This window comes from Mus caroli, chromosome 4 (genome assembly GCF_900094665.2).
Source record: "Mus caroli chromosome 4, CAROLI_EIJ_v1.1, whole genome shotgun sequence".
NCBI lineage: Eukaryota > Metazoa > Chordata > Mammalia > Rodentia > Muridae > Mus > Mus caroli.
In genome coordinates this window covers 139,069,365-139,096,326 of record NC_034573.1, presented here as the reverse complement: position 1 = coordinate 139,096,326, position 26,962 = coordinate 139,069,365, and the positions used below count along the sequence as shown (strand labels likewise).

The following is a 26,962-nucleotide window of genomic DNA, read 5'->3' as shown; positions in this document are numbered from 1 at the left end:
AAAAAAAAGAGCACTTGTTCTTACAGAGTAACTGGATTCAAATCCCACACCCACAAGGTCGATCACAACTCCCCGTAACCCCAGTCCCAGTTCTGGGGATCCAACAGACACACACACTACACGTACGTGCATACAGGCAAAGCATAAAATCTAAAAAAAAAAAAAAAAAAAAAAAATTAAACCATTGCTTAGAACAATTGTTGGACCCTTGGGGAGCAGCCATCATTCTGAGATTGTCTCCCTGGTAATGAGGAACACATTGTAATGTTGACCAGAAGTGAGGTGTCACCTGGGACATGGGGGGACATCTCCATCCCTGTGATTGCTTGCTAATTATATCTTGTCATTACAAGCCGAGTCTCTCTCGTTAAAAGCTGCCTATCCAGGACACTAAGGATGGTGACTTCTGATTTTGCCAAACTGTCATTTTAGCGGTACCAAGCTGTGCCGTCAGCCCTCACCTGGCAGCCGTGCTTACTTAGGCCTTTGCTTCTGTTCGTGACTCAGGCCGGTTACTGTCTGTGCAGTAACCACAGCCATCTTTATAAAATCTCACCCTGTTAGCGGCCTCATGGGCTTCCACCGAACTTTGAAAGCTGAATTGTAGCTAACAAGGTTAACAAGGCTTTACATAGCGTGGCTATTTGTCCACCTCTGCTTTCATGTCTTAATACTATCCCAGAACAGCTACCTCTGGCCTTCTGTGCCTCCATTATAATTCCTCAGGACTGAAGCTTGTTTCCTGTCCTGCTTCTCTCTTCCAAATCTCTGCTCCTGTGCCATTCTTCCTACCCTACCCCAGCCCACCCTACATCGACTTCCACTTATTTTTGTAGCCAGGCACGGTGGCACACACCTTCAATCTCAACACTTGGGAGTCAGGGGCAGGTGTATCTCTATAAGTTCAAGGCCAGCTTGATCTACATAGTGAGTTCCAGGAACAGCCAGAGTGAGACCATGTCTCTAAATAAAATAAAGAAATTTGTTGAGATAGTGTCTGGGGTATCCCATTTTGACGTTGAGTTTTCTCTGTAGCTGAAGATGGCTTTGAACTCGTGTTCCTTCTGCCTCCACCTCTCCGGTGCTAGCATGACAGGTATGTACCACCACACCTGGTCTACACAGTTCTGGGGATTGAATCTAGGGCTTTGTGCACTCTAAACAAGCACTTGATAAACTCACACTCTCTTAAGAATTACAACCTCTGGTCATCTTGTCTATGTACTTGCTTGGTTCTTCCGTGAGTATGTAAGCGTATAGGACGCAGAGCAGTCACTCTTGGGTAATGTGTCACAGAATCCTAGAAATCTTGTGAGAACATAGACTGCTGGGTCCTTCCCAGAATAAATGACTGACTAGGTCTGGCATGAGACTTGATAATTTGCATCCAAATTACATAGGTTGTGTCTGACTCTTGGGCACAACTGTTGAGGTAAAACTGGTGTTGAAAGCATTTTTCTGAAAAGCCAGATAGTAACCAAGTTTAAAAATTGGTTTTGGAGATGGAACCGGATGGAGCTTTGTGTACATGCTAGGCAAGTATTCTACCACTAAAACATACTCCTGGTCCTTAGTAATACTTCAAGCCTTGCTGACCATGTAGTTAGAGCCAGACACAATCTGGATCTAGCCCACAGGCCATGGTGTGCTAGTCCCCGACTTAAAAGACAGTCATTGTTGAGTTTGTTTCTCTCTGGAAGAGAGAAATGTGACAGATGCTTGGGTGGTAAATGACAGTATGATCCCTGTACTCGCGAACTCAAAATTATGGAGAAGCTGCCACTGGGCAGATAACCACACTGGTGTTTATCTAAGAGAAAGAATACAGGGTGCTATAAAGTCCTAACAGGTGCTTTAAGGGACCAGAAGATCTCAGCTATCTCTTGGCTGCTGTCAGTTTCACATTAGTATCTCTCACTCCTTCTTTTCTCCCTGGCAATCCCTCATCTGTCTTTTGCCTTGCTTATTTATTCTTCAGAATGCTTCTCTCTACCAAGATGTAGTGTGTGCCATGCGTGTCATCTCTCTACCCATACTGACGTGACCTTTTCCTTACTAAGCTCTATATCTGCAGCATCAGGTAATTAGTAGGAATACAGGATTTATGTGACTAGAGATTGGAGAGGTGGCTTAGACTGCGACTAGCACCTGTGCGAGACAGCTCACAATCACATGTGATCTAGCCAGTGCCAACCTTCTGGCCTTCATGTATTCACGCACGCAAGACAGGGTTTCTCTGTGTTGTCCTGGCTGTCCTGGAACTCACTCTGTAGACCAGGCTGGCCTCGAACTCAGAAATCCACCTGCCTCTGCCTCCCGAGTGCTGGGATTAAAGGCATGCGCCACCACTGCCGGGCCATATACTAAAATTTTAAAGATGAAAAGGTTATTGTTAGAAAATACTTGTTTTTCTGAAATTGTTAGACTATTATTAGAACCAATACTCATCTCCCCCAATTTAATAATAATAATAATAATAATATAATCCTAAACTTTAAAAGAAACAAGAATATTTTCCCCATCATGCAGTAAACATTGCCCTTTTCAGGTAATACTTCTTATATAGGAAATACATGCAGCAGGGCTGGAGCGAGAACACATGGAGCCTGGCTCAGCAGTTAAGAGCATATTTTGTTCTTGAAGAGGACTCGACTCAAGTTCAGTTCTCAGCCCCCACATCAGGTGGCTGCTTACAACTTACAACTCTGGCTCTGTGGGATCCTACACCCTGTTCTGGCCTCTTCAGGCTTCTGCATTCACACATGCATAGTCTTACACATAGACACATACTTTTAAAAATCATAATAACTCCTTTAAAAAGATCAAGTGGAGAAATAGAATCTGATTTGTAAGCCCAGTGGTGGCGGCATACACTTGGGGAATCTCTGAGTTCAAGGGTAGCTTGCTCTACAGAGAGAGTTCCATGACAGCCAGAGCTACACAGAGGAACCCTGTCTCAAAAAAAAATCGATTTTATTATACTTATTTTAGTTCATACTAGTATATTTAATAGAAAATTTCTCTTAAATAACAACCATTTCAGATCAGTGGTGCTGTGAGCTTTTATTTTTTCTGCCATAAGGAACTTGAACAACTATCTTCTTGATTATCTTCCCTTTTGAGTAGTTAGAAGATGGAGGCCTTAGGAGGTTCTGGTGACTTTAATCTTCCCTGGCATTTTCTTTCTCCGGATTCCCTCATGTGTAAGATCCTGCCCTCCCCGTTTCCCTGTGTTGGCCCCTTGCTGTGTGCACTTCCCCCCAGAGTTCCTTCCATTTCCTGTTTCCTTCTTCCTTCCTCCCCTCTCTACATGTTCTCTCCTTCCTTTCCATCCAGGACTACGAGAGTAAATTGCAGGCCTTGCAGAGGCAGGTTGAGACTCGATCTCTGGCTGCAGAGACAACGGAAGAGGAGGAGGAGGAGGAGGAGGAAGGTGAGAGCTAACGCCCGAACCTTGCTTTTTGTCTTCCGAATCAGCATCATCAACCCGGTCCTTTCACCTGTTGTAAAACCGGCTTCTTCAGATCTGCCCTGCTGGTTTACTGACACTGTACTGAGCCTGCTGAAAAAATGGTTTATAAGAGCCCATTGCTGCAACTTTAGGGTATTCTATAGGGTGGAGGAGGGTCGTTAGAATGTATAGAATTTCTAAGGTTTCCAAGGACTGTCTTCACATAGACCATCTCTCATGACTGCACATTGGGACCTCACAGGTCAGTCTCATGCTAACACAGAGCTTAGTCATTGCATACACGTTTGTTCAACTCTCTAGTTCCCACCACAGATTCCCTGCTCAGCCTTTGGATTGCACTGTGCGCTCGAACCCATGGTGGGCAGATTTGTTTGATTTTGACAGTCTTGCCAGGCAGCCACGTAGCACTGTCTGGCCTGACATTGTTGTAGACTGGCCTTGAACTAAAGTTACTCTTCCTGCCACAGTGTCCCAAGTCCTGGACTGTAGGCATGGGCCACCATGGCTGGATCATTCATTGCTGGTTATATTGTTTAGTCATCAATAAAGATCAGGGACTTTGAAAATTACACCTACACATTAGAATTATATTGAGAGCCGGGCGTGGTGGCGCACACCTTTAATCCCAGCACTCGGGAGGCAGAGGCAGACGGATTTCTGAGTTCGAGGCCAGCCTGGTCTACAGAGTGAGTTCCAGGACAACCAGGGCTACACAGAGAAACCCTGTCTCGAAAGAAAAAAAAAAAAAAAAAAAAAAAGAATTATATTGAGAAGGGAAAAGAAGAGAAAGAGGGTTGGCGAGATGGCTGAGTAAGGGTGCTTGTTGCCAAGACTGGTGACCTAAGTTTGGTATATGGAACCCACATTATCAAAAGACATAACTGGTCCTTACAGGTTGTATTTTGAGCCACTACATGCATGTAATGGTACACATCTTCCCCCAATACATAAATGATAAAATAATAAAATCTGTGTTTGTTTGTTTGTTTGTTTGTTTAAAGAACACCACTTGGAAGGTTGAGGAGACTGAGTTGTTCAAGGCTGGTCTTGACTGCATAACATATTTGAGGCCAACCAGTCTCAAACAAACCAAACACCCCACAGCCGTATTCTTTATAGATTATAGATTTTCTGAAGTATATATACTGTAGGGGAGACACGACACCGTCATGGTTGCTAAGTCCCTGTTACCTATGCTTCCTCTGCCCTTTCAGTTCCTTGGACACAGCATGAATTTGAGTTGGCCCAGTGGGCGTTCCGGAAATGGAAGTCTCACCAGTTTACTTCACTAAGGGACTTACTCTGGGGCAATGCGGTGTACCTGAAGGAAGCCAATGCCATCAGTGTGGAACTAAAGAAAAAGGTATGGAGGGTGACGAGAAAGAACACAGTGCCGGAAGCACAGTGGGTCCATTTAAATTAATGGCCTTAAATTAACCTTTCCCTTGGGGAACTCAGCTGGTCTAGGCCATGAATCAGCTTTATTTCATATATGTGCCAGCAGAACATAGATCATAATAACTGCTGTTTTCTGGCTCATTTTAGAAGTGTGAGTATTTAAAGGGGAGCTGGATAATCTTATTAGTAGATAAATGCTTTTTAAATTTCTGGGAAAAGATTTTTGGTTTAATTTTAGTTCTCCATCTTTAGCTCGCACCTCTGAGAACTCTAAGCCCCTTGTCAACCAATTTGCTCCTCTTCTAGGGCCTGAAAGGTACAAGTAGGGACAAGTATGTCTGCACTCAGACAGCGAGAGCCTAATCCAGAGCAGTTGAGTTGACCTATAGTTCTGTAGCTCACTTGGGTTGACAGCAGAACCTGCCACGGAGTGAGGTGAGCGACGACAGAGCATGGGTCTGTACAGAGCAATGCTAACGGGGCTGCACGTGCTAGACCTGCTGCTGGGGACTGAGCACAAGGCCCATGCTTCCCAAGAAGCACTTCCCTCTGAGCCAAACCTCCAGCTCCAAACAGCCTTGGGAATCTCTGTCCTGTGTGCCTCACTGCTTCTCAGCTGCAGACCGAATTGTAGGCTAGGAGAAAATTCATTGGCTGTTCCTAGGGCGTGTATTTCACATATCTACACTGGGATAGCTGTTGTCTTCACTCACCATCTCAGAAACACTTTTAGTTACTAACCATTTTCTTCATTAAGTGGACTAAAGTCAGGAACTGTCTCTTCTTTTCTTAGTTCTGTACCTGTTATTTAATTAATATTTGTTGGTAAAAATATAAGGTGACCTAGCAGGAAGTAAGTGACATGATGCAGTCACAACTTTGACTCCATGTAAAGGCTTGAGGAGTGATAGTTGTCGTCCTCTGGGCTCAACTGCAAAGCTGCATGTGCGAGTGGCTAAGTCTACCTTTTGGTCTCTGTTTATGTTCCACGGGAGTCTTCATTTGTCCACTGAGGTTTTAGTTTGTGGAAAAAACAAAAACAAACCACACATATACACATTGCCACTCCAGGAAAACAAAGTCTATATAAATACCCGAGTTTAAAATTAAGATTAAAATTTAAATTTAAAATTTAAAATTTAAAATATAAATACCCGAGTTTAAAATTAATGCTGGAGAGATGGCTCAGTGGTTAAGAGCACTGACTGCTCTTCCAGAGGTCCTGAGTTCAATTCCCAGAAACCACATGGTGGCTCACAACCATCCGTAATGAAATTTGGTGCCCTCTTCTGGTCTATAGGCATACATGCAGGCAGAACGTTGTATACATAATAAATCTTAAAAAAAAAAAAAAATTAAGGTTGTTCCCTGAGTTTAAAATGTAGGTGACCACAAGCTTGGTGGTGTTGTTGTTATTGTTATTATTATCATCATTATTATTGAACATATGCTCTGTATCAACCTCCTTCCCCTCAGCCATGCCATCGCCTCGTCTCTGAGTCTTGCCTACTGAGAGAGTGCCGTGCACGCTCGTCTATGCTCGTCCTCTCATTGCAGGTGCAGTTCCAGTTTGTTCTGCTGACTGACACGCTGTACTCCCCCGTGCCTCCTGAACTGCTTCCCTCGGAGATGGAGAAGACTCATGAGGACAGACCTTTCCCTCGGACTGTGGTGGCGGTGGAGGTCCAGGATCTGAAGAATGGAGCAACACATTATTGGTCTTTGGATAAACTCAAGTAGGAAAATATTCATAAAAGATTATTTTTTTAAAAGAAAATACCCTGGCTTGGAGGTGCACGCCTTTAATCCCAGCACTCGGCAGAGGCAGAGGCGCAGAGAGGCAGAGAGGCAGAGAGGCAGAGGCAGGTGGATCTCTATGAGTTCAAGGCCAGCCTGGTCTATAGAGTGAGTTGCAGGACAGCCAGGGCTACACAGAAAATCCCTGTATCAAAAAACAATAACAACAAAAAGTGAGTTGTTGAAGTGGGCTCCGTCATCGCAGCTCTCTCTGAGGATGGCATCAGTTCCTTCCCTGTGGCTTCTAAGTGCTGTGACAGTCAACAGTATTATTACCCAATCATCTTTCCCTAAAGTCAACGAGGCTCACTTCTCAGACAACTTTGATATGTGTTGAGTTTTACATTTACCTTCATAAGCCCTCCTAAATTTTAAATGAGCCAATTCTCTGTTTCTTTCTCTCTTGGATCTGGCATGATCCCTCTAACTTTAGTCCTGGGCCTCAGGATCATCTTTTTAATAAACAAGGAAGTGATTGTTTTTCTCACTGTGGAGTTATATTTGAGATGTCAGGCACCATTGAGCTACCTTTCTTCCGTGGCTGTAGGTTTAATCAGATAGATCTTGCTCCCTCTCCCCCTCTCCCCTCTCCCTCCCCCTCCCTTTGCTCTCACACGTGTGCACACACATGTTCTACTCGACGTTCTGCTGACTTTTGGTGGCTTTCTCCATTCACGTGTTCTGGATGCTGAGAATTCGGGTTTCTGTGCTTCTGTCTATGCATTGTGCATTAAATGACATGAGCAACCTCTTAAAATACCTGGCATGCAGATAGTTTCCAAAATAAAGTAATAGTGCAGTCTCATGGTGTTAACTCAGTGTACCCCATATCCGCTCAATAGGCAGAGACTGGATCTGATGCGAGAGATGTATGACAGGGCAGGGGAGGTGGCCTCCAGTGCCCAAGATGACAGCGAGACGACCATGACCGGCAGCGACCCGTTCTACGATCGGTTCCACTGGTTCAAACTTGTGGGAAGGTATGTCACAGTTTTGTTGTTTTTAAAAAATAAATAACAAGTACTTTTAACTTTTTAAATGTCAGTAGAAAGTATACTGGGGGAAGGGATGCAAAATGCTCCTTCTCAGGCCAGGATGTAGCTCACCCCTGATGTTCCAGGTTCAGTTCCTAGTAGCATTAGAAGAAAAATACAAACAAACCAAGAAACCCACCTCCTCTCTAAATGTTAATCAGAACCACTGTGTTGTGTAAAGTATTTACCTCCGTTTCACACAGCCTGCATATTTTTTATGTCATACTTTGTAGCCAGCGTATTTGACAGCCATCCTGGACTCTTAACTTTCTCACAACATGTTTCATAGTTGATCAAGGAAGATTGAGAAGAAAAGAAAATGTTTCTGAATCCTGTACACTTTAAGTGGACATCACAGTGTGTGTTACCAGGCTGAAGTTGTTACCCAGAACCTGATTGGTCCTCCGTGATTTCTCTTAGAAGAGTTTGTCTTTCTGTAGTCATTGCCCTGGGCAGGTTAACTGCACCCCAGGGTAGGCCTCTTTGGGTCTCTGCATCCATCACGTTCAGCGTTCTGTGAAAACAAAATGCCTCTGCGGAATTCCAGAAATCTGATCTTAAGAGGTTTAACATGTAAAAGCAAGGAATCGTGAATGCTTAAGAGGGTTTATTTTACTTTATGTGGATGGGTGGGTGTTCTGCTTGCATGTTGTCTATGTGCCATATGCGTGCCTGATAGCCACCAAGGCCAGAAGAGGGAGCTGAATCCCCGCAACTGGACTTACAGATGGTTGTGAGCTACTCTGTGGGTACTGGGAACCAAATCTGGGTCCTTCCTCAAGAGCACCCAGTGCCTGCAACCATTCACCTCCTCCCCCAGTCCCAGGAAATGTGAACTTTGAGCTTCCTGGTTTCAGACTTTTGAGTTACTCTTTATTGTAAATGCCCTGTGTTGGTATGTAAGAAACCCAGAAATGGTGTTGCTGATGTCAGCCTTTTCCACTCTACTCCGATAGTGGACTAGGGTTTGCAGACGTGGGCTGTGCAGACACAGCTCACTCAAGCACGTGCCGCTTCAGCATACAGACAAGAGAGCTTGGACACTTAAGGCCTTATTTTATTATCTCTGTCCTGAGTGGCTCCTGGAGGACAGGGTGCTCATCCTCTGTGTGAACTGCAGAACATGAACATTTTGTTGTGTGATATTTCCCTGAGAGGGTCTACTCATGGATGCTCTTTGCCTTCCTTATTCTGAGGGTCTTTCCTTATAGATCTCTTCAGCCTGCCCCTGTTCCCTTTGCCTGAACCGTGCAGCCTGTGTTCCTGTTGCCCCTTTGCTTTTACCGTGATGATTCTGTCAGTGCATTCTGTCCTGTTGGCACCTGGGCATCCTGTTAACCAACTATTCCTCTCTCCCTGCCTGTGTTAATCGGCGTCTTACCTGGTGTCTAGCTCCCCTATTTTCCACGGCTGTGTGAATGAGCGCCTTGCCGACCGCACACCCTCCCCCACTTTTTCCACGGCCGATTCCGACATCACTGAACTGGCTGACGAGCAGCAGGATGCCATGGAGGACTTTGATGATGAGGCATTCGTGGATGACACCGGCTCTGACGCAGGGACGGAAGAGGGATCAGAGCTCTTCAGTGATGGGCATGACCCATTTTACGACCGATCCCCTTGGTTCATTTTAGTAGGAAGGTTGGTGAGGTCATTGTGAGAAAGGCCAAAAGGGACCAGCTCTTGTTCTAAATGCCTCTGTGCAATTTTGGCTAGAAGGAAAGCCTGGGCCTTATCTATCCATAAGGCACAATCTACTCAGTCCTCTGTACAGCAGCTTATGAAGACCACCTGGAGGACGGCTTGACCCAAATTGCCCAGTAATTTAGCTAAGACTCAGAGGTGGTTGTTTCAGTTAACGTGACTGTGGCTCAGATGTTTCATCTCTAAAAGAATGTGCTTATTGAAGCGTAAGGAATAGCACTAGCAGGGGCGCAGCGAGCTCGAGGCCAGGCTGGAGAGTTTGTGGCACTTCAGAAGCATAAGGAATGCAGTGGACTTGGTCATACAAAAGAATAGGAGTGCCTAGCTCTCCTTTGGCAATGATGGCTGCCGTGCTGTGTTCTGAGCCTATCTTGGGCTTCTGCCAGAAACAATTGGTTGGTTTGTGTGAATCTCAGGAAGTTATCACCATCATCAGTATTTGTTGGCAGTACACGAGACTGCTCTACAGCGGGGGTCATTGCTCCCGCTGTTGCTGTGCATATCTCTCTGTCAGAGATGCAGAGGTTCCTGGTATTTCTATCATCCACATCCCCTCTCCAGATTAAAGTAATTTTAAATTTGAAAATAAAATGCTCATTGCCATAAGCTGGATGTGGTGGTGCCCACGCGCAGTCTCAGCACTTGGCTAGGATGGAGGCAGGAACATTAGGAGTTCAGGGTTGTACTTGGCTTCAAGTTATACCTGGTTGCAGCTAGCTTGGGATACATGATGCCCTGTCTCAAAAAAACAAACCAAAAAGATTAGAATGAACAGTGCATACGAAGCACAATGCTGAGCCCTTTTACAATACGGGATCTGTCGCTGCTGAATGGTCAGCACCAGAGTCTCCTTCCAGGGCAGAGACGCGGGACTAAAACCTGGTTGTCACGTGGTATCCGACACCTAGGGGGACTCACTGTAGGAGATAACGGAAGAGTGGAAAGAAAAGCTTTCAGATAGAAGTGAGCACCTAAGTTAATATGGCAGTCTGCAGTTTACAGCGCAGTCCTCCATGAGCAAATGTGCTGAGGTTACATGAGCACAAGTGTTGTTTGCTTGTGAGAGTGCCAGTATTAGGATGTAGAGAAGTCAATTTATTTATATTAAAATTAAGAAAAGTATGTACAAATGGTGCTTCATTTTCTAGATTTCTGTGTCCCTCAATGTATTTCCATTCTATTCTATTTTTTTTTTTTTTTTTTTTGTTTTTTTAATTTGGGATTTTTTTTTTTACATTTGCTTTTCCTGTACTTTGTCCTGGAACTCACTCTGTAGACCAGGCTGGCCTTGAACTCAGAAATCTGCCTGCCTCTGCCTCCCAAGTGCTGGGATTAAAGGCGTGCGCCACNTCCTGGAACTCACTCTGTAGACCAGGCTGGCCTTGAACTCAGAAATCTGCCTGCCTCTGCCTCCCAAGTGCTGGGATTAAAGGCGTGCGCCACCATGCCTGACTTTCCATTCTATTCTGAGGTGGCAGTTAGTCATGTCTGTCTGCCGTCTTCTACAGCACCACACTGTGAGGAGTAGATGATGTCATCTTATGTGGCCTGGTCAAGAGAATCTTGACACAGTGGGTCCTGACATCTCTGTCGCTAACTCAGGACAAGCAACTCAAATGAGTTGGGTTGGGGGGAGGGAAGGGTCTTAAGAAATCCTTTTTCCCTTCATCATTTATATTCTGTTATCCATACTAGCAAAATGAATGTAGCCATTAATACTTCTGCCTAGGACCAGGCATAGTGGCGCATGACAGAGGCGGGCAGATTCCTGTTCAAACGCCTGCTCTACATAGTGAGTTCCAGGAGAGCCCGAGCTACATAGTGAGAAAAAAAAAAAAAGACTCTTCGGAGTCTTTGGAGCATTTGCATCTTAGGTCAGCTTTATGAAAGCGCTAAGGCAGACTCCTCCCCAATGGGGCCACTCACTGAGTTGAAGGACGTGTGGACTTTTGCGGAGCTATGGCCTCAGGAGTTGACATTTCTGTTTGGATTTCTGGGTTCTAGAACTAACACTGTCTTGCAAAAGGGGCTTGAGGTTTTGGTGATGTGGCTGGAGAGAGTTCAGTGGTGATTTCCTATCACCACGCAAGATGCTGGGAGAAGGTGAGGCAATAGCAGTGAGTAGCGGGAAGAAGAGTTCTCCGTTGTTGCCCTCAGCCATGTTTCTCCAGAAGAACAGCAGCATTCAGCGGTGCAGTGGTGATGGCTGTGATGGGCGGTTCTGTGTTAGTGGGGTAACTCCTGTTCCTGTAATTCCCGCTGTGTTAGCGGGGTAACTCCTGGCCCTGTAGTTCCCGCTATCAGTGGGCCATATTGGCATACAACTATGATTCACTTGTAAAAATTTGCATGTTTCCTTTGAATTCCATTTATAGGTTTGCTTCTTGGCCACGGCTGCCTCTGGTGAATCTTTGTATCAAGAGTAAAAGAGCTTGTCCCTTTAGCCACTCTCTATGGCATGTTGGGATGTTATGAACCATCATTATAACTTGGGATGAAATGTAAAATGTATGTTAGTCTCTGGGCCAAAGGGGGCAGAGGATGGCTAGTCTGTGACCATTCTCAGTACCTAAATTGACCTCTTTTCGTCAAGTGTCACTCTAATTATGCTGACTTTCTTTATGTTGACAAATTCGTTTTTCTTCCTGATGTAACTTCACATCATTTTCTGCTAATGTATCTTTTCCATCTTCCCTCCTCTCATCCCGCTTCTCCTTCAGTCTGCTAGGTCAAAGTATGAGGATGTTCCCTGCAGAGTTAGTCATGATGTCACAGGAGATGCTAGGTACAGCGTTGGGCTAAAGGCTGTATTCTGTTAACACGACAAAGAACTGTCTAGTGAGTGTGTCCATGCATCACAGGCCAGGTGCCTCTGCCTTGCCATAGACTCGTCCCTAAAGTTGGAAGTGTCCAGTAATGCCTTCAGTGCTGCTGTGTACGGGAAGCCTTCGCCGTGGGTAGCAGGCACCCTCCCCGTTAGTGTGCAGTCCAGCGTTATTTGTATGATGATATGCCTGTGGATGTGTGTTCTTAAGAACTCGTAATCCTTGGGCTGATGGCACTGCCTAACCTGTCAAGGTCCTACAAAACATAGGCATAGCAGTGGTTTTATTTTTCCTGATAATTATACTTAACATAGTAAAATTAAGGAATGGCAGAAATGCTAAGTGCTCAGTGTAGTTAATTTCTATCCTAACTTTACTCTTGAAAAATCATCCTAGTGTAAAGTTAGATAGCTTGCTTCCTGTCCCTTGCAGGACCTATTTTTCTGAAAAGCCTTCCACTTCTGTGTAAAGATAAAGGACAAGTAACAGGTCACATTCCTGGTTTCTAATTGCGTAGACATTCACGTACCAAACATTTATTGAATGTATTTACTGTAAGCTACGCCCTCTGCAGATGGGTAAGCAAAACCAGAGATGGTTCGCGTCTCCCAGTCTCAGTCTGGCGAGTGATGACGGTTCCAAGTAATAACCACACAAGTGCACACTGCACCACTGTGGGAACAGCGCTGTGCCGTGCCACAGTGTTGGGAGCATCTCCAGCAAGATCAGAGCATCAGTGCTGAGAGGACTGCAGGGCTCTTACTGGTCCACTCACTGAAAGGGCGGCTCTGACTGGATGCCCCTGAGGCAGGGGTGTGCTCTGTGTGTGTGTTGACTTTGGAAGTGAAATCAGCCATTTGGTTCCATATGCCAAATTCTTAGTTTTTTAAACTCAGTCACAGTAGTGGTGTTTGACCCTGCTTGTAATGCTCTTTAGATTACATGTTCATGCATAAGTTTCTGTTGCACAAAAGTTTAACCCTCTGTGTTTCCATTCCCTCCCTTGCTTTGGAGCAGACTGAAAGGGAATTGCACACCATGATACTATTTCCTGTTCATTTGCAGCTATTTTTGTTCGCTTATCATTCATACTTCATTTGTGTTCCTAAATGTTATTACTGTGATGCGTTTTACCCATTTTATAATTGCTTTTGTTGTTTTGAGTTGAAATCCCAGGCTTTTACTCCTTCATCCTCTCTCCTTCTCTCCTTGCAACATAAATACATGTTAGGACAGGAATGCAGCAAACAGCTGTGTGTGTCAGGGTTAGATATGTTAAATTTCCTGGTGTGGTATTTTCTCTTTGTTTTTTTTTGTTTTTGTTTTTGTTTTTAATGTACAAAGATCAACATATACCAAGTGAGAAGCCAGGGGAACAGTAGGAATTAGATTCCACTTTTCTACCATTGGAACGAGAGTGCTTAAGATTTGTGACTACTAGTTCTAACTGCTTTAAAACACATGAATAAGGCAGATGAGAGAGCTCAGCCGTGACATCATTTCCTTCCACGTCAACCACCTGGCTTTGGTGCATGTGACTCACATGGTAGAAAGAAAGCACAGACCTTTCCACGGCTGTCTTCCATCCTCCACGCTCTGCGTGCACGTCATCCCCTCACCTGCAAAACACACACACACACACACACACACACACACACGCGCGCGCGCGCGGGCAGACACATGCACGCACACATGTACATACAGTTGAGTAAGAGCATATTAAATTAAAAAAAAGAATTTCTACAAAATAATGAACCTTTTAAAAGCATAAACGTGATAGGACTTGTCTGGTTTGTTAGAAATATATCAAGTGTCAGCCGGGTCTAGTATCTCCGGCCTGTAATCGCAGTTACTAGGGAAGCTAAGACAGAAGGATTGAGAATTGTAAAGCTTGCCTAAGCTACAGAGTGAACTCCAAGCCAGCCTGAGTAATTTAGTGAGGCCCTGTCTCACTAGAAGGGCTGGGTTTGTAGAGTGTTGAGGACTTATATAGCTAAGTGTGAGACTCCGAGTCTCTCCCTCTAGGGCCCCAGAGAAGGAAATAACAGGAGGCAGGAGAGACCTGTCAGTTCCCTTTTGTTTATGATTTTGGTTTGAGGATCAAAGGCCAACTCTACAGGGCCAGCTGAGTCATCTTAGGATTTATCTTAATTCCCGTTCAGTCTCCAGCAAACTCACTTCACAGACACATCTGGCTACACAGGCTTTCTGCCTTCATGGCTGGTTCTCACCTTTAATAGTCCTTTAAGTCAAACAAGACTCATAGTGCTGGGATGTAACGTCCATTTTCGAGCTAGTTACCACCTCACTCACACTTCCCTGCCCTCACCGCCTGGTTTCTGTTGGGTGTGCGGAGAGAAGCCAGATCTCTTGGCGCATCTTCACTTCTGAAGAGTAAGCTCTTCAGTGGGCTCCCCTCTCCTGGGCGGCCCCCACAGCACGTGAGCCTTTACTCGTCACTCTTCTTCCCGCGGTGCAGCTTTCTGTAGAGTGATTTGGTCTTTGTCAGCTGCTTTGCCATGCTTTTGCACTAGCTTTTGTATTGATTATGTATTGAAAACACACCTGGAAGCAGTTCAAGAGATCAGAATTTAGAGGTGACCTTAAAAGGCCCAGAAGCCAGCTGAGTTTGGGGAGGCAGAAAGCCCTCCGCCTCCTCCTCAGATTTCTGATGCTTGTCTCTGGGTTCTGTCTACAGGGCATTTGTGTACTTGAGCAACCTGCTGTATCCGGTGCCCCTGATTCACAGGGTGGCCATTGTCAGTGAGAAGGGGGAAGTCCGGGGATTTCTTCGTGTGGCTGTGCAGGCCATTGCAGGTGAGTTAGAAAAAGATGATCAAAGCTGGGCAGTGGTGACACACACCTTTAATGCCAGCACTCGGGAGGCAGAGTCAGGTGGATTTCTGAGTTCGAGGCCAGCCCGGTCTACAGAGTGAGTTCCAGGACAGCCAAGGCTACACAGAGAAACCCTGTCTCGGAAAAAAAAAAAAAAAGAAAGAAAAGAAAAAGCAGGCTAGGGGCTGGAGTGATGACTCAGCAGTTAAGAGTACTGAAGACTCAGGTTCAATTCCCAGCAACCACATGGCAGCTCACAACTGTGTAACTCCAATTCCAGGAGATCTGACACCCTCACACAGACACATACATATGCAGGCAAAACACCAATGCACATTAAAAAAAAAAAAAAAAAAAAAAAAAAAAAGCCAGGCAGTTGTGGTGCACGCCTTTAATCCCAGCACTTGGGAGGCAGAGGCAGGTGGATTTCTGAGTTCGAGGACAGCCAAGGCTACACAGAGAAACCCCGTCTCGAAAAAACCAAAAAGAAAAAAGAAAAAAAGAAAAAAGGCAGGCTAGCTTCTTGATGCAGGTGACACTTCAGTCGCATACATAAGTGGGGGTGTGTTTGTTCAGCTTGGGGAAGGCTGCCATTAGCTTCCTTTCTGTTAGCTTTACCCCACCCACGCCAGCGCTCAAGTGTCATGATTTCACTTCAGTGGGGGATATTGCTGTATCGGGAAACTGGTGGGTAACATAAGTAACTCTTGGGTTGACTTGGTAGAAGTGACGAGCAGTTTAGACTGGCATAGTGGATTGTGTTTGATGCCAAGCTGAGCTCCAGAGAAAGTCCCTCCTCCCACGTGTCCGTCCATTCAGTCCTTGCTGGCTTTCTTTCTGTTTAGCGGATGAAGAAGCTCCTGATTATGGCTCTGGAATTCGGCAGTCGGGAACAGCTAAAATATCTTTTGATAATGAATACTTTAATCAGGTAAGAAGTATTTGGGGAAGAAGGAATGAACACCTCGAGGAAATAAAAAGAAGTAAATGGACTTTTGAGGAAAGTGTCCATGCGGGCACTCAATTCTCTGGTCTAAAACTCTAGCAATTCTAAGGTGTTGGTTACACCACAGTTACTCAGTGAAATATGAGACGTGTCTAAAAGTTACAAAGATGAAAGTGCACTAGCACATTGCCTTTGCTCAGGCAACTCTTAGTCCATTTCATTATTATCTTGCAAAAAATAGTTTGTTGTACAAACAGAAATCAGTTAGGAACTGGGAGAGTGTGTCCCTTACCTAGCCTGCCTTACTTTCAGAGTGACTTCTCGTCAGCTGCAATGACTCGTTCTGGTCTGTCCTTGGAGGAGCTGAGGATTGTGGAAGGTCAGGGCCAGAGTTCTGAAGTCATCAGTCCTCCAGAAGAAGTCAATCGAATGAACGACCTGGGTGCGTAGACAGATGACTGTCACTGAGGAGACTCTCCCTGGGAGAGCACTGAGTACACAGATGCGCAGCATGGTGGCTTTAGCCGACTAGACACAGGAAGAACGCCCACTCCCTCCCTCCCTTTTATGTTACTTGAACCATGTGTCGTTTAACTCTTTAGATTTGAAGTCGGGCACTTTGCTGGATGGGAAGATGGTGATGGAAGGATTTTCTGAAGAGATTGGTAACCACCTGAAGCTGGGCAGTGCCTTCACTTTCCGAGTCACTGTGCTCCAGGCCAGCGGGATCCTTCCAGAGTATGCAGACATCTTCTGTCAGTTCAAGTAAGCCACCTGTGTTAGTTCCTTCTCTATTGCTGATAGGACACTCTGACGAGAAGCAGCTTAGAGAAGAAAGGTTTAATTTAGGCTGTGGGTTCAGAGGGGCAGAGTCCATCATGCAGAGAAGATGGCATGGCAGCGTGAGCAGGAAGCTGGCAGATCTCATTTTCACTCACACGCAGGAAGCAGAGAGAAAGAACAAGAATGGAGTGGGGCTATAACCCTTAAAATCTGCCCACTGGGATGAATGTCCCCAGCACGGCTCTCCTCCTCCATAGCCTCCCAAGCAGCTACCAACTGGGACCAATGTCCTTGGTGGGGACATTTCTCATTCAAAAACCCACACTGCCCTCTCACTGTGCCGAGCTAGCAAGTGTTAACTGCAGAGATGCTCTTCTTTCTGTAGAGTGCTTTACACATGCGAAAGATTAAAGCTCTTGAGAGATAAAACATGACAAGTCCCTGAAAGAACACTTTCGTCATTCAAGATGAGAATAATAGTCAAACCCTATGTGGAAATGAGTCAGGGCCCCACATCCCACTAGAGCATTCCGTGTTGTCCCCATATTTCAGGAACAGTATCTGATCCAGAGAAGCCTGCTAGTTTTCAGTGCTTTTAATGCTGAAATGTCTTCTTAAAAAACAACAATTAATCCCAGCACTGGGGAGGCAGAGGCAGGCGGATTTCTGAGTTCGAGGCCAGCCTGGTCTACAAAGGGAGCTCCAGGACAGCCAGAGCTATAAAGAGAAACCCTGTCTCGAAAAAAACAAAAAACAAAAAACAAAAAACAAAAAAAAAAAACAACAGTTAAACAAATTGTCTACCCAACAGTTTTACATATTTAGCACTTTGTAAATAAAAGCAACCACTGTATGAGTGTGTGGAGGGATGAGGGTAGGGAAGTTCTGAAGCGTTAGAGAGAATTTATCAGTGCCACTGAGAAGGTGGTCCCGGCTCACTAGTGCTCACCGGGGCCTCTGGCATGGCAGCTGTGGTATATAAGGCCAGGAGAAGAAAAAATAGAGTGGCGGTTGTGGAACAAGAAGGGAAGGAAAGGACAGGCATAGTGAAAAGAAGGATACAGAGATACCGCCTAAGGGACTGGAGAGAAGACGCAGTGATTATGAATACTAGCTGCTCTTCCAAAGTGGGTCCAATTACCAGGCCCTTACATAGGGTCACACAGCTATTTGTAACACAGTTCCAGAGACTCTGAGGCCCTCTTCTGGTCTATGTGGGCACAAATGCATGTCCATGAGCTACACCCGTCTTAGTTACGGTTTTACTGCTGTGAACAGACACCATGACCAAGACAACTCTTATGAGGACAATATTTAACTGGGGCTGGCTTACAGGTTCAGAGGTTCAGTCCATTATCATCAAGGCAGGAACATGGCAGCATCCAGGCAGGCAGGCATGGTGCAGGAGGAGCTGAGAGTTCTCCATCTTCATCTGAAGGCTACTAGCAGATACTGGTTTCTAGACGGCTAGGATGAGGGTCTTATAACCCCTACACACAGTGGCACACCTACTCCAACAGGGCCATACCTTCTAATAATGCCGCTCCCTGTGCACTATCACAACACCAATCACATACAGTAAAATAATCTATACATAAAATAAACAATTTAAGATGTGTGGGTTTTTGGTTTGTTTTTGGTTTTGGTTTTTGGTTTTTTCCAGACAGGGTTTCTCTGTATAACCCTGGCTGTCCTGGAACTCACTTTGTAGACCAGGATGGCCTCAAACTTAGAAATCCACCTGCCTCTGCCTCCCAAGTGCTGGGATTAAAGACGTTCACCACCACCGCCTGGCAAATGTGTGTATTTTTAAAAAGAGTTCAAAGAAAGATATTGCATAAGCCTGGGATGTGGAGTGTCGGCTATAAATCACTATTGATCTGGAGCACTCGGCAGAGGTACTGTCCCCTCGGACCCGGTGAACTGATGTGACAATCAAGGCCAAACTACTAATATTTTCCTGCCACTCAAAATCTTTTCACCCTTTGGAGACTGGAGTCTGGCTCAGTGGTTAAGAGCACTTGCTGCTCTTGGAGAAGACCCGTTCAGATCTCACCAGCCACAGAGTGCATCGCAACCATTCTAAACTCCACCTCTTCTGACCACCGTAGGCATCAGGCTTATATGTGGTACACATGCATACATGTAGTACATACACATACGTGCAAGGAAAACTCTCATGCACTTAAATCTAAGCCAATTTTTTTAATGTATTCTTTTTGCCATTTGGCCTTTTAGAGTGTCATCTGTGTGTCAAATCCCATGGGTGAATACTGCTGTTTTCTGGAGAAACAGGCACACAGTGCATCTCTGTCACTTTTGAGAAGTAGGTCTCTGCTGCCATCAGAACACAAAACCATAGAGTTTATGTCAGGATACTTCCTGGAAGAGATGGCTTTTGAGCATCTCTTGTCTAGATAGTAGATTCCTAGCCAGTTTACTATGGGCAGTCTTACTGCTCTTACAGAGGCTCAAATTTCCAAGTTTTCTCTATATAGTAGGATTTCATTTTCAGCAAAACAAACTAACAAAACCTACGAAAGAACAGGACTTTATACTTTGCTAATTTCTTTTCAGGGGATGTGGGTGGGTTTGCTTGATTTGGGGGTCTTGGTGGACTTGGTATGTTCATTTATTTTTTTTAGGTTTTGGGGGTAGGCTTATTGTTTTGGGGGGTTGAGGGGTAGATTTTTTTATTTGTTTCTTGGGTTGGGGGGTAGGTTTGTTCATTTGGGTTTTGAGTTGGGAGTAGTTGGCTTGTTTTAAGATAGGCCTTGAGCTCTGCAGTCCTCCCTCCCCTCCTCTCTTCCTGAGGGCTCGTCTTCCAGTCATGCACCACCATCTCCTGCTACAGGAGTTGACTTCTTTACTCTCTGTAACTGCTTACAACTCCAGCTTGTATATGTGTCCACGTACATCAATAATCAGGTGATTTAATTTCTCAGCCAGTTTTGAATCTGAAATACTCTCTGTCTGGTATGGAAAACGCTGACACACAAAGAGACAATCATTGGCTCAGTAAAAAACAAAAAACGTGCTTTGTTAGTATGTTTCTACCTGTAGAGTCCAAAGTGAGCTCTTAAAACAGACTTTGCTAACACAGTAGCACACTTTACCCTGGCACTTGGAGGCAGAAGCAGACAGATCTCTGTGAGTTCGGGACTAGCTTGGGCTTCACGGTCTGATGAATTTTGATGCAGTATTTATCTGTCTGTCTTTTTATTAAGCTTTTTGCATCGGCATGATGAAGCGTTCTCCACTGAACCCCTCAAGAACAATGGAAGAGGAAGTCCCCTGGGCTTTTACCATGTACAGAACGTGAGTAACCTGAACATTTTGCCACGTGTCTCTCAGGTTTTGTTGGCCAAGGGAGGATGGTCATGTAAGGTGTGAGCTCTCCTTTGTGCTTGGATGGGGGAGCTCTGCAGAGAGAATGAACAGTAGAGATGGTGGCCAGGACAGTAAGGCAGCCTTCAGAGGAGGAACAGCAAGGTGCAAATTATCGGTGCCACTGAGTGTGTGCGTCTACTCTCCCAGTGAAATGATCTATCAGTTTGAATATGATTTTTTTTAAAAGATTTATTTATTTTATTTATATGAGTACATTGTAACTGTCTTCAGACACACCAGAAAAGGGCGTCAGATCCCATTACAGATGGTTGTGAGCCACCATGTGGTTGCTGGGAATTGAACTCAGAAACTTTGGAAGAGCAGTCAGTGCTCTTAACCGCTGAGCCCCCTCTCCATCTCCTGCCTTTCTTTCTTTCTTTCTTTCTTTTTTTTTTTTTGTACTCTATAAAGTCAAAGAGAGAGGCTGGGGCTATGGTGGCTGTAGCCCAGTTGGTAGAGTACTCACCTCACATGCACAAGGTCCTAGGTTTGAACTCCAACAAAAACAAAAATTTGAAATACAGAAAATCAGAGAAAAAGGGACAATCAAAATAAAATTAAAATAAAGCATGAACTTCGGTGGTATAGAGATGGCTCTGTGGTTGAGTATGTATCTGCTCTTGTAGAAGACCTGAATTAGGTTCCCAGCCCACATCTGTTGGCTCACAACTGCTTATAACTCCAGCTGCAAGGGATCCAAAACCCTCTTCTGGCCCCTGAGGACATTCACATACTCAGCATGCACACACCCCAAACGTATGCACATACCTATAACTAAAAATATAAAACATATTTGATGAATACTGGTCAGCCATTCAACAAGCCTCTGATTCATAAAACCACAGAAGTCCCCAAGGAGCTTAGAACTAATAAGGAGAATATAGATAGAGTATGGAGACCTGAGAATGAGTCAGAAAATTCAAAAGGGAACAGTTTCTATATGGGAAAATGTTAAGTTGCTCTCCTGTGTAAGGGAAAAATGGTTATGTAGAAAGAGAAGGTAGAGAGAAATAAAGGGCCAGGAAAAGAAAAGCTGGTGAGTCAAACTTGGCCTTGCCTTTGCTCATAGGCCACAGCCAACTCGTGTTTTTCTTACCTCTTTTACCAACCACCTGGGCTGTGGGGGGAGGGCCTTCCCAGCAGATTCCTGGCCATTCCTCAGAGAAAGCAGATAGAAAGAGCAACAGGCAAGTCTTAAAACAATGAGCATCAGTAGAGTAAGGCCAGTTCTGCTGCACTGTGGAGGGTCTAGAATGCCAAAGCTTGGTGTCTTAGTAGTTTAGGGTTTTACTGCTGTGAGCAGACACCATGACTAAGGTAATTCTTGTAAGGACAACATTTAATTATGGCTGGCTTACAGGCTCAGAGGCTCAGTCCATTATCAAGGTGGAAGCATGGCAGCATCCAGGCAGGCATAGTGTAGGTGGAGCTCAGAGCTCCACATCTTCATCTGAAGGATAATAGCAGAAGACTGGTTTGCAGGCAGCTAGGATGAGGGTCTTAAAGCCCATGCCCACAGTAATATACCTACTCCAACAAGGCCACGCCCTCTAATAGTGCCACCCCCTGGGCCAAGCATATACAAACCATCACATTGGCAAAGTGACATTGGAGTGAGGAGCAGAGGAAAGCCTGTCCTGTGTGGTGGAATGCCCAGCACGCCCAGGATGCTTCACAGTGCTGGAAGCACACCCCTGTGCCCGCCTGTCACGATCCTACCCTAAGCTCACGTCACGGTCTTCTTTCTAGATTGCAGTGGAGGTCACCGAGTCGTTTGTGGACTACATCAAAACCAAGCCCATCGTATTTGAGGTCTTTGGGCATTACCAGCAGCACCCACTCCATCTGCAAGGACAAGATCTTAACAGGTCTGAGGGAGACTGGCAAAACTTTCTTGTCGCTGTTTGGGTTTTAGTTCCTTGCTTCCTGGAAAAAAACTCTGGGGGTGTTGTTGTTGTTGTTGTTGTTTGGTTTTTGGTTTTTCGAGACAGGATTTCTCTGTATAGCCCTGGCTGTCCTGGAACTCGCTCTGTAGACCAGGCTGGCCTCGACCTCAGAAATCCTCCTGCCTCTGCCTCCTGAGTGCTGGGATTAACGGCGTGCGCCACCATGCCCGGCTTGGAAAAGAACTCTTGAGGTATGCAGAGGAGTTGTCACTACGCTTTTGTAGCTAACCAATCACTAAGTTAACTTGATGTAGAGCAAGCTGAATTCTGTCCAGATGGCTTTAAGTACCTTCCTTTTGTTATAAGAAGAAAAGTTTAATAGAGTGGAAAGTCGGTCCAGCAGAGCTAGAATACACATGTGGTTGTTTCTGACAGCCTTTCTTCAAAACGCAGAGACTCACAGTGGAGTCATTACAGCTCATGAGATCAGTGGCATAACTTTTGTTTTTGTTTTTGAGACAGGGTCTCTTTATGTAGCCTTTGTTTTTGAGACAAGGTCTCTTTATGTAGCCTAGGCTGTCCTACAACTCACTATGGAAGACCAGGATGTCCTCAAACTTAGAGATCAGTCTGCCTCTGTCTCTGTCTCTGTCTCTGCCAGTGAGTGTTGGGATTAAAGGTGTGAGCCACCATACCTGGCAGTGACGTGACCTTTTGTTGGTGGAAATGGCAATGCCAGTTGAAATTTACAGGAGGACTTTTATCAAAATGTGTTGGTCTCTGTGTGGGGTTGTGTTGGGTATCCCTTTTCTTAAGAATATTTAAGCACAGAATGCTGGGGAGTGGGTGCAAGCCTTTGTTTGATTCCAGCCCTGGTGGGAGTCAGAGGCAGGCAGATCTCTGTGAGTTCAAGGCTAGCCTGAAAGAAAACAAAAGATTTAAGCATGCATGCCATTACCCCACTTACCTCACGTTGCTCTCCTCCTCTCTTTGCAGTCCACCTCAGCCATCTCGGAGATTCTTCCCCCCACCCATGCCACTCTCCAAGCCAGGTAAGCCGCCGCTATGCTCTCTCGTGTGCACACGTCTCTTCTGAAGTTTCCAGACAAGCGTCACACTGCAGTTCCTTTTCTGTGCACACATCTCTTCTGAACAGTTTCCAGACAAGCATCACACTGGAGTTCCTTCTCTGCCTCCTTGTGTTCCTGTCCTCTTGTATATTTCTAACAGGAACAGGAGTGCTTGGCACCTGATCTGAGATGAGGTCAGAAATAATTAGGCTCTGTCTCTCTGCTCATCTCATCCAGACTTGAATATTCCCCCCTCCTTCTTAAATCTCTCTGCTTTATATGTGATTACTTCTGTCAGTAAAAACATTTCTTGGCCGGGCGGTGGTGGCGCACGCCTTTAATCCCAGCACTTGGGAGGCAGAGGCAGGTGGATTTCTGAGCTCGGGGCCAGGCCTGGTCTACAGAGTGAGTTCCAGGACAGCCAGGGCTACACAGAGAAACCCTGTCCCGAAAAACCAAAAAAAAAAAAAAATTTTTTTTTTGCATATTAAATTTATTCTGCACGTTTACTTTTGTTGTTGGGACTTTTATTTTTGATTTACACATAATAATTGTACATACTTAAGATATAGGATGATGCATTTGTAAGTATATATTTTGAGGAACACATACACACTCACATACATCTTAGTATAACTAGCATATCTGTATCTTAAGCATGTCTCATTTGTTTGTAGTAGATATATTCACTTTCCTTTCTTGTAGCACTTTGTAAATGATGACAGATACCCTATTATACAATGGAATGCCAGGATTTGTTTCTCTTCATTTAGCTTGTTTTCACTTTTCTTTATTTTTGTTCTTTTTCCTTACTGCCCACTTACCAAATCCCCACCCCTGCCTTGCACTCATTCTCCTCCCTCTATCTTTCCCATCCCCATCGGCCTTCAGAGCATGAAAGAAAGATTGAGCTGATACGGTTTCTCGTGGCTGGCTATGTGAATGTGCATGTGTTGGATACATTCTCTGAGCACGCCAGCGTGCTAGCTTCCTCTGATGATGCCACCTTCCACAATGAGGCTGGCTCACTGCCGCCTTTTCTCTTTCCGCCAGCTCCCAGCTTCCAGAATGAGAGGGTACCCAAGCAATATGGTTAGTAGATAAACTAGCCCTGCCTTAGATGTAGAACCAACTTGGACATATGTGAAGCACTGATATCTCTGTTTGTTCCCTAGTTACTGTAGAGCTCTTCACATTGTCAAGATCACATCACAGTTACTCTAGGGAGACTGTAGGGAATACCTCTTTTTTATCTCCTTCTCTTTCACATCTCCCTGAGGATAAGATGCCCTGATTGTTTTCCCCCCTGAGACAAGGTCTCTAGTCCAGGCCGGTCTGAACTGCCTTTATAGCTGTGGATGATCTTGAGCTCTGGCCTACCGGTCTCATCCGTAGAGTTGCCTGCACAGTGTGCACCTGCTACCCAGTTCATGGAGTGCTAGGGATTAACCCTAGAACGCCATCTGTACCAGGCAAGCATGCTTCCTGCTCACCTACGGCTTCACCCCTACGGATACTTTTGTTTGTATTTTTTTTGCAATAGTATTTCATATTTTGATTTTTTTTTAATTAGTAGTTGGCTTTTTGTTTGTTTTTGTTTGTAGTGTTAGGAATCAAACCCTGGGCCTAGAGCCTGTTAGTCATTTTATCACTGAGCTATGATCCTTCCCTCTTCTGCTCTTCCATCTTCCCCGCCCCTCTTTCTTTCCTGAGTACTTGGGTTTGCTTATGGAGATGGCTGCCAGAACAGTATCCAGTTTCCTTATTAGAAGCCCCAGCACATGTGAAGCACAGCTGGTGACTTCCACCAAGGGGCTGTTCATTTGCGAAAAGCTCCATGATTGCTGAAGCCCCTTCATATACGTTATGCTAATGAGCCTTCACAATACTTTTCAAAGTAGGAGACTAAATAGGAGCCACGTTTTAGGAATTGACGAGAGACCCACAGAGTGAGCAGCTTAGCCAAAGCCACATAGCGTTAGTATTAAATCTGAAGGAAGTGTAGCAGATGAGTACTTACAGGTCCTTGTATTTGCAGATCAGACCGATGGTCTCAGAATCATTGGAGAATTTCAAGCCTTGGGAGGCAGAATCACACCCACCCAAGAGGCATTATGATTTGTTTCACTGGGGTGTGACCCTCGATTTTACCATCTTTAAACTCTTGGTGATTGTTATATAGGTGGAGGTCGGGAGACCTGGGTTGGCAGACAACCCCAGTGACATGCAGGCCCTCCCTGGTGGCTCCTGAGCATCATCTCCCCGTGTGGCTGTGATGTGATACCATGCCCCCAAACAGGAAACTCTAGAAAACAAAGGATTTTTAATGATTTGTAAAGCACATTTATTTTATTTAACAACAACAACAACAACAAAAAAAAAAAAAAAAACATTTTCTTCTAATGTTTAGAAACTGTTTGGAGAAGGGGGAACTCAGTGCTCTAGATTAGAGACACGAATAACACTTAGTGTTGGACTTTCCCTGCATCCTTCACATCTATCCTCTTAAAGACTGACACTAAAGATGCTTATACTTTCGTTGAGTTGACTAGGAACAGATTTTGACATGTTATAAATACTTTTTTTTTAAAGTTCCAGCTACTAAGTTAAACACGATGAACAAAACCAGCCTTGGGCAAAGCATGAGCAAGTACGACCTTCTGGTTTGGTTTGAGATCAGTGAACTGGAGCCTACTGGAGAGTAAGTCCAATTTTAAATACATTTCTCAATAAAGTATCTCAGAATTAGGGATATAGTTTTGAGCCTGTTTGGGTCCCTGCATCGTTATCCTGTCCAATTCCTCTTTGGGATTGAAAGTGGGTGCCTTGCTACTTGTCTCTGAGTGAGGTGTTTGCCCGAGGCTGTCAAGTGGGATTGTGTAGCGACAGCACTATGATGGGTACCAGATGCACCTGCTTGTGAGGGAAGACAACAGCATGGTGCTTCTACTAACTAAGCCTGGTGAACAGATTGGAGGAACAGGCTCCAGGCTCAGATGGAGGTTTCTGGGGCTGGTGAGAAGGCTCAGCACATCTGGGCACTCCTGACAAGCCTGACAATCTGAGTCTGATCCCTGGGACATACACGGTGGACGGTGAGAACCAACTACACATGTGCCATGGTAATGTCTCACACACACACACACACAAATGAATGAATAAATCATGCAATCTTTTAAAATTAGAATACCAATCTCAATGAGGTCAGTGGATTAAGATTTTATTTTATTAAAATTTAATCCCTGGATTAAAATTTTCCACCTTTCTAGTATTGAGACCACTATGGCATTGTAGGATGTTTTGCAGTACCTTTGGCCTGTACCTGTATGAAACTCCCATCAGTTGTATTGACCAAAGATAGTCCCTAAAAAAGAGCCAGTCTCCTAAGTTAAGTGGATACACATAAGCTTCCTTGTCTTTGTGAGCTGGGTTAGAATAAATAATTAGTGCAACTATTGTTTATAGTTGCTTCTGAAATGCCTTGGGAAAAGCACAAAAGAGAACTACTCCTGAAAGACTCAAGCAGCTACATCCATTAGCCCAGATTAGGAGTAACTGTTAGTGTAGTGTTCCTCTGGGTATCATGCAGTGAACCACCATCCGTGACGATCAGCTCCGTTAACTGTTAGTGTCTGCCTGCCTGCCGGGCAGTGGTGAACCACCATCCGTGACGATCAGCTCCGTTAACTGTTAGTGTCTGCCTGCTGGGCAGTGGTGGCGCACGCCTTAATCCCAGCACTTGGGAGGCAGAGGCAGGCGGATTTCTGAGTTCGAGGCCAGCCTGGTCTACAGAGTGAGTTCCAGGACAGCCAGGGCTACACA

General features: G+C 45.0%; 1 protein-coding gene across 8 annotated transcripts in view; it reads left to right on the top strand.

Moving 5' to 3' along the window:
• The window catches only part of Kif1b (kinesin family member 1B), a 123,826-nt gene that overhangs the window by 75,124 nt on the left and 21,740 nt on the right, over positions 1 to 26,962 (top strand). For 5 of the 8 annotated variants that reach the window (XM_021161570.2, XM_029476043.1, XM_029476045.1 and 2 more), the window contains 13 exons: positions 3,337 to 3,433; positions 4,687 to 4,835; positions 6,428 to 6,606; positions 7,510 to 7,647; positions 9,094 to 9,342; positions 14,929 to 15,047; positions 15,911 to 15,996; positions 16,324 to 16,453; positions 16,614 to 16,776; positions 20,022 to 20,112; positions 21,934 to 22,052; positions 23,067 to 23,122; positions 25,733 to 25,841. In XM_021161570.2, the coding sequence (XP_021017229.1) occupies positions 3,337 to 3,433; positions 4,687 to 4,835; positions 6,428 to 6,606; positions 7,510 to 7,647; positions 9,094 to 9,342; positions 14,929 to 15,047; positions 15,911 to 15,996; positions 16,324 to 16,453; positions 16,614 to 16,776; positions 20,022 to 20,112; positions 21,934 to 22,052; positions 23,067 to 23,122; positions 25,733 to 25,841 (1,685 nt within the window). The remainder of the gene's footprint in view (positions 1 to 3,336; positions 3,434 to 4,686; positions 4,836 to 6,427; positions 6,607 to 7,509; positions 7,648 to 9,093; positions 9,343 to 14,928; positions 15,048 to 15,910; positions 15,997 to 16,323; positions 16,454 to 16,613; positions 16,777 to 20,021; positions 20,113 to 21,933; positions 22,053 to 23,066; positions 23,123 to 25,732; positions 25,842 to 26,962) is intronic. The other 3 variants (XM_029476046.1, XM_021161571.2, XM_029476047.1) reach the window with 1 other exon arrangement.